Here is a 7,843-nt window from a genome sequence, read left to right as displayed (position 1 = left end):
GCGTCCGCTGGAAGTTCATCTGAAATGTGTTGTTTCTGTATTCATACGGTATTCCAGCAGGTATATAATAAACACACAAAATCCATTTATTAATTCATTACTATATACACTATACGGGCAAAAGTATGTGCACCCCTGACCATCACACCCATATGTGGTTCTTCTCCAGAAGTCTGAAGCACACAGTTGTATAGAAGGTTTCTGTACGCTGTAGAGTTATATACACTTTCCCTCCACTGGAATTAAGAGGTCCGAACACCGTTCCAGCGAGAGACACCGTGCACAGGAAGTGAGAGCTCCACGAAGACGTGGTGTGTGAAGGCTGGAAGATCTCGAGCGTCCTGCACAGACCCCTGACCTCAACCCCACTGACTCATCACCTTTGGGATGAACTGGAGTCTCCTCACATCAACATCAGCACCTGACCTCAACCTCACTAATGCTCATGGCCACGCCCCAAAATCTAGTGGAAAACCTTCGCAGGAGGGAGAGTGGAGCGCATTATAACAGCAAACACAGGGGGAATAAATCTGGAACGAGACGTTCAACAAGCAGCACATATGGGTCTGATGGACAGGGGTGCACATACTTTTGGACATATAGTGTACATATATCTTAAGGATGTACCGTGATACCATTCTGTGTGTGTGTGTGTGTGTGTGTGTGTGTGTGTGTGTGTGTGTATGCTGTAAATCTGTAAAGCAGTAAAGTCTACATGATTATTTATTTTTGAGGTTCTTCATGGTCACATGACCACCAGCACTGATCGTTTACATCTCTCCTAATCCGTCTCTCCTCCAGTTGGAGTACTGCTCTAACTCCCTCTCGTGGATAATGGAAGAACTGGCACAGAGTGACCTGATCAAACACACCCGCCGCCCCCCGGTCCAACGAGGTACGCCCCCCCGCCAACACCCCACCGTTTCTCTCTCAGTTTCTCGCTGCCTGGCTGCAACTGTGCTCGATCCGTCTTACTGCGACAGCGTCTCGGGGATTAGGTTTCTCAGTGACTTAACAGAGTTGGGCTTAATTTAGATCAGCCTTATATCTGCACATTGCTGAAGCTGAGCTCCTGAAGGCTCCTGGAACTGATTTATATTCAGCATGGCTATAGATGACTGCAATCAGAACTCCACGGCTCTGCTGCCTCGGCACATACGTACAATACACACCTCACTCCACGTTTACTTCGACCTCAGCATTCTCTCATCAGATTATTACTGATTATTATTATTACTATTATTATTATTATTATTATTATTACTATTACAAAATAATTGTTAATGATCGGAGTTTATGGTTACGAGGGCGGTGGAAGACCTGAGGGAACAAAGCTGCGTTGTTTTTTTTAAATAAGGGGAATAGAGTTCTAGAGTCGAGGAGGCGTTCTCAAAGAGACACGTTCTCCAAAACTACCGAGTTTAGACGGAGGCACAGTGAAGAAGCCAGCTGTGCAGGAACTGGGAATGAGAAGTACATGGTAGAGAAGAAGAAGAAGAGATGATGAGGGCTTGTGTAAGTGAGGAGAAGGTTTTAAGTGAATGTGCTGTTTTATGGAGCGTTAATAAAGATCTGGAAGTGAAGGAAGAGAGCCGGGACGTGCAGCTCCTGGACCTGAGGACGGGACGCAACGCCACCAGAAGTTAGAGGCAGGTTCAGGAAGACGATCAGTGGAAGGAAAAGTTCCTTAAGGGTTCTCTGTACAGTGTGTTTAAAGTTTCTGACGTTCTCACCAGGAATTCTCTCTCCAGCCCGCACAGTTGCGCCTCTCTAGGTTTCTGTACTGAAATTTAAGATAAGAGTATTTCTGTTTCTGTCCCTCAGCGTTACGACGCTGATCGGAGAATATCTCCAAAAAATATACAAAATAGTATTCTCATTTTAATTTGATAGTTTTGTCATTTCTGAGAAACCGATTAAATATTTTTTTGTGACTCTGTATTAGTCTCGTGTTCATCCAATTAAAATGCTCTTCAGCCTATTAATTGCCCCCGGGGGCGTGGCCTGCGCTACACCAGCAGCTTGTTAGCAGTAAACATGGTTAGTGTTTCCGTTGCATCGTTGCCTGCTCCTCTTCACACACACATTTCACACAAATCACTGCGGACGTGAACTTTTTCCCCGTAAGTGAAGGTTCCAGTTCTGGGTTCCGGTTTGTTCCGGTTCTTCCCGGTGTGCTGATGTTTAGAAAGTGATATAAAGCGACACCTCGAGTGCTGATGTGTCTTCATTCTCAGTTTCAGACACGGCCACACCAACCTCTCGCAAATGAGAAACGGACCGGTCTCCAAACCAAAGGAGCTTCTGGATTTCCGGATTTCCACTGACTCCAACATGATGAGGATGAGGATGATGATGATGAGGATGATGATGAGGATGATGATTTCTCCCTTTCTGGAAAAGACTTGCAGTTGGGGGAGAGAAACATATTTCACAGACTCTCTTGCATTTCAATGTTCTTTTTTTATTTTATAATAAACGTAATGTTTGAAAACCTCGTGTTCCTGTTCACACTTCTGGCACGATCATGTCTCTTTAGAAAGCTCTGTAAAGATGACCAGAATTCCTCTTCTTCTTCTTCTTCTTCTTCTTCTTCTTCTTTTTTATCCGTATATTTGACTTGTATAACATTTTTATAGATTTCAGAAGTCAGTTAATAAACACAGTGATTATGGGTGAAATGTAAAGTTTTATAATCTGTTTTTTTGTTCAGTTTTTTAGGGAGATGTGATTTTAAGGGTTTTTAAAATGTTCTAATTTTGTTCTGAGTTGCATTTTATTTTTTATTTTATTTTCTAAATATAAAAGATTGTTTGATTATTACGTAGCACGTGTCTCTGATGTAAGTTTATTCTGTAATCAGTTTCTTGGCCTTTCCTGGTGCCAGGGCTCGTGACCCCTCCCTGTGTCTGAAGGGCGATCATTTGATTCCAAGTCGTGGTCTCGCAGGAGCCTTACATGGGAAGACTGGGGGCCAAATCAGGATCAGGTTCTCCTCCTCACTGACTGTGGATCAGAGACGCTGCTGCTGCTGCTGCTCTCGAGATCACTGAGGACTTCAGTGCTAAAGAGCACAGCAGGAATTTTGCTCCAGTGCAAAATTCAATTCAATGCCATGCAATTTTTGATCATATTTCATCCAATCACTGAAGAATAACTGATGATGGGGTTGTTTTCCAGGACTTCGGTGCTGTTTCTCAACCTCACCGTCTTTAGATTTTCCAAATGATCTCTTTAAGGACGCACACATTTCTTCTGTTCAATCAAAAATTCCAAAAGTCTTCACCAGTTTGTTTTAATGCCTAATAGCCTGTGCGGTATATCATGATCGCGATAATTATTATTGTTCCTCCATGTTATTTTTGTTCATTATGGATTATGTGAAATTAAAAGTAAGACCTTATTTATTCAAAGTTCCCATATTAAGGATTTTGTCCATTTTATGTTCCTGAAAATGCACCACATGCTCTGTCCTCTAATCATGACTAACGATCTCGCCGCCGAGTGTCCGAGTCCCTGAACTCTAACCTTTTACTCCATATATAGCGTGCGGTGATGGGGACGAACACGGCCGGGGCTTACAATAGCAGCGCTGCGAGCCACGCTGAACTCGGGTGCTCTTCCAACACGCACAGGAAACAGTCATTAACCGATCGGACTTGGTTTTCACAACTTCAGGTCCGATCGTACTGTAGTTAAATATGTGGGTCAAATCTCAAGAGTCGGCCGTGTAACCCGGCGGAGGGAGAGGGAGAGGGAGAGAGAGAAGAGATGAGATGAGGAGGAAGAGAAGGGAGGTGGAGACAAATATCTCAAAGGCATGTCTGGTTACATCTCCGCTTTCAACCACGGTGCAATTTCTTCTCCCTCTTGAGCCCTATCCCTTCTCGCCCTGTCAGTTGCTCCTCAGACTGATCAACGTCCACTTTTTTACTGTATAAGATACCGTAAAGGACCATGAAACAGTTACAGAGCTTCTGTTAAGTTTCTTCTGAGTTCCTGACTTGATAAAACAAATGGTTATGAAATTCACACCAAGCCTTGTGTTAGTGTTGGTGGTGTTAGTAGTGTTAGTAGTACTGGTGCAGGGTGTATGGAGAGATAATAGAGGTGGTGTTAGTGGTGGTGGAGGGTGTATGGAGAGATAATAGAGGTGGTGTTAGTGGTGGTGGAGGGTGTATGGAGAGATAATAGAGGTGGTGTTAGTGGTGGTGGAGGGTGTATGGAGAGATAATAGAGGTGGTGTTAGTGGTGGTGGAGGGTGTATGGAGAGATAATAGAGGTGGTGTTAGTGGTGGTGGAGGGTGTATGGAGAGATAATAGAGGTGGTGTTAGTGGTGGTGGAGGGTGTATGGAGAGATAATAGAGGTGGTGTTAGTGGTGGTGGAGGGTGTATGGAGAGATAATAGAGGTGGTGTTAGTGGTGGTGGAGGGTGTTTGGAGAGATAATAGAGGTGGTGTTAGTGGTGGTGCAGGGTGTATGGAGAGATAATAGAGGTGGTGTTAGTGGTGGTGGAGGGTGTATGGAGAGATAATAGAGGTGGTGTTAGTGGTGGTGGAGGGTGTTTGGAGAGATAATAGAGGTGGTGTTAGTGGTGGTGCAGGGTGTATAGAGAGATAATAGAGGTGGTGTTAGTGGTGGAGGGTGTATGGAGAGATAATAGAGGTGGTGTTAGTGGTGGAGGGTGTATGGAGAGATAATAGAGGTGTTAGTGGTGGTGCAGGGTGTATGGAGAGATAATAGAGGTGGTGTTAGTGGTGCAGGGTGTATGGAGAGATAATAGAGGTGGTGTTAGTGGTGGTGCAGGGTGTATGGAGAGATAATAGAGGTGGTGTTAGTGGTGGTGGAGGGTGTATGGAGAGATAATAGAGGTGGTGTTAGTGGTGGTGGAGGGTGTATGGAGAGATAATAGAGGTGGTGTTAGTGGTGGTGCAGGGTGTATGGAGAGATAATAGAGGTGGTGTTAGTGGTGGTGCAGGGTGTATAGAGAGATAATAGAGGTGGTGTTAGTGGTGGAGGGTGTATGGAGAGATAATAGAGGTGGTGTTAGTGGTGGAGGGTGTATGGAGAGATAATAGAGGTGGTGTTAGTGGTGGTGGAGGGTGTATGGAGAGATAATAGAGGTGGTGTTAGTGGTGGTGGAGGGTGTTTGGAGAGATAATAGAGGTGGTGTTAGTGGTGGTGCAGGGTGTATAGAGAGATAATAGAGGTGGTGTTAGTGGTGGAGGGTGTATGGAGAGATAATAGAGGTGGTGTTAGTGGTGGAGGGTGTATGGAGAGATAATAGAGGTGTTAGTGGTGGTGCAGGGTGTATGGAGAGATAATAGAGGTGGTGTTAGTGGTGCAGGGTGTATGGAGAGATAATAGAGGTGGTGTTAGTGGTGGTGCAGGGTGTATGGAGAGATAATAGAGGTGGTGTTAGTGGTGGTGGAGGGTGTATGGAGAGATAATAGAGGTGGTGTTAGTGGTGGTGGAGGGTGTATGGAGAGATAATAGAGGTGGTGTTAGTGGTGGTGCAGGGTGTATGGAGAGATAATAGAGGTGGTGTTAGTGGTGGTGGAGGGTGTATGGAGAGATAATAGAGGTGGTGTTAGTGGTGGTGCAGGGTGTATGGAGAGATAATAGAGGTGGTGTTAGTGGTGGTGCAGGGTGTATGGAGAGATAATAGAGGTGGTGTTAGTGGTGGAGGGTGTATGGAGAGATAATAGAGGTGGTGTTAGTGGTGCAGGGTGTATGGAGAGATAATAGAGGTGGTGTTAGTGGTGGAGGGTGTATGGAGAGATAATAGAGGTGGTGTTAGTGGTGGTGGAGGGTGTATGGAGAGATAATAGAGGTGGTGTTAGTGGTGGTGGAGGGTGTATGGAGAGATAATAGAGGTGGTGTTAGTGGTGGTGGAGGGTGTATGGAGAGATAATAGAGGTGGTGTTAGTGGTGGTGGAGGGTGTATGGAGAGATAATAGAGGTGGTGTTAGTGGTGGAGGGTGTATGGAGAGATAATAGAGGTGGTGTTAGTGGTGGTGCAGGGTGTATGGAGAGATAATAGAGGTGGTGTTAGTGGTGGTGGAGGGTGTATGGAGAGATAATAGAGGTGGTGTTAGTGGTGGTGGAGGGTGTATGGAGAGATAATAGAGGTGGTGTTAGTGGTGGTGGAGGGTGTATGGAGAGATAATAGAGGTGGTGTTAGTGGTGGTGGAGGGTGTATGGAGAGATAATAGAGGTGGTGTTAGTGGTGGTGCAGGGTGTATGGAGAGATAATAGAGGTGGTGTTAGTGGTGGTGGAGGGTGTATGGAGAGATAATAGAGGTGGTGTTAGTGGTGGTGGAGGGTGTATGGAGAGATAATAGAGGTGGTGTTAGTGGTGGTGCAGGGTGTATGGAGAGATAATAGAGGTGGTGTTAGTGGTGGAGGGTGTATGGAGAGATAATAGAGGTGGTGTTAGTGGTGGTGGAGGGTGTATGGAGAGATAATAGAGGTGGTGTTAGTGGTGGTGGAGGGTGTATGGAGAGATAATAGAGGTGGTGTTAGTGGTGGTGGAGGGTGTATGGAGAGATAATAGAGGTGGTGTTAGTGGTGGTGGAGGGTGTATGGAGAGATAATAGAGGTGGTGTTAGTGGTGGTGGAGGGTGTATGGAGAGATAATAGAGGTGGTGTTAGTGGTGGTGGAGGGTGTATGGAGAGATAATAGAGGTGGTGTTAGTGGTGGAGGGTGTATGGAGAGATAATAGAGGTGGTGTTAGTGGTGGTGCAGGGTGTATGGAGAGATAATAGAGGTGGTGTTAGTGGTGGTGCAGGGTGTATGGAGAGATAATAGTGGAGGTGTTAGTGGTGGTGGAGGGTGTATGGAGAGATAATAGAGGTGGTGTTAGTGGTGGTGGAGGGTGTATGGAGAGATAATAGAGGTGGTGTTAGTGGTGGTGGAGGGTGTATGGAGAGATAATAGAGGTGGTGTTAGTGGTGGTGCAGGGTGTATGGAGAGATAATAGAGGTGGTGTTAGTGGTGGTGGAGGGTGTATGGAGAGATAATAGAGGTGGTGTTAGTGGTGGTGGAGGGTGTATGGAGAGATAATAGAGGTGGTGTTAGTGGTGGTGCAGGGTGTATAGAGAGATAATAGAGGTGGTGTTAGTGGTGGAGGGTGTATGGAGAGATAATAGAGGTGGTGTTAGTGGTGGTGGAGGGTGTATGGAGAGATAATAGAGGTGGTGTTAGTGGTGGTGCAGGGTGTATGGAGAGATAATAGAGGTGGTGTTAGTGGTGGAGGGTGTATGGAGAGATAATAGAGGTGGTGTTAGTGGTGGTGCAGGGTGTATGGAGAGATAATAGAGGTGGTGTTAGTGGTGGTGGAGGGTGTATGGAGAGATAATAGAGGTGGTGTTAGTGGTGGTGGAGGGTGTATGGAGAGATAATAGAGGTGGTGTTAGTGGTGGTGGAGGGTGTATGGAGAGATAATAGAGGTGGTGTTAGTGGTGGTGCAGGGTGTATGGAGAGATAATAGTGGAGGTGTTAGTGGTGGTGGAGGGTGTATGGAGAGATAATAGAGGTGGTGTTAGTGGTGGTGGAGGGTGTATGGAGAGATAATAGAGGTGGTGTTAGTGGTGGAGGGTGTATGGAGAGATAATAGAGGTGGTGTTAGTGGTGGTGGAGGGTGTATGGAGAGATAATAGAGGTGGTGTTAGTGGTGGTGGAGGGTGTATGGAGAGATAATAGAGGTGGTGTTAGTGGTGGTGGAGGGTGTATAGAGAGATAATAGAGGTGGTGTTAGTGGTGGTGGAGGGTGTATGGAGAGATAATAGAGGTGGTGTTAGTGGTGGTGCAGGGTGTATGGAGAGATAATAGAGGTGGTG

General features: G+C 45.9%; 1 protein-coding gene across 2 annotated transcripts in view; it reads left to right on the top strand.

Annotated features, from left to right (window-relative positions):
* Positions 1-2,827, top strand: part of trpm4a (transient receptor potential cation channel, subfamily M, member 4a) — a 42,213-nt gene extending 39,386 nt beyond the window's left edge. For both annotated transcript variants that reach the window (XM_053676785.1, XM_053676782.1), the window contains exons 28-29: positions 802-895; positions 2,238-2,827. In XM_053676785.1, the coding sequence (XP_053532760.1) occupies positions 802-895; positions 2,238-2,272 (129 nt within the window). In that variant the 3' untranslated portion in view covers positions 2,273-2,827. The remainder of the gene's footprint in view (positions 1-801; positions 896-2,237) is intronic.
* Positions 2,828-7,843: the final 5,016 nt, after the last annotated feature.

This window comes from Ictalurus punctatus, chromosome 2 (genome assembly GCF_001660625.3).
Source record: "Ictalurus punctatus breed USDA103 chromosome 2, Coco_2.0, whole genome shotgun sequence".
Taxonomy (NCBI): Eukaryota; Metazoa; Chordata; class Actinopteri; order Siluriformes; family Ictaluridae; genus Ictalurus; species Ictalurus punctatus.
This window is presented reverse-complemented; position numbering and strand designations above follow the sequence as displayed.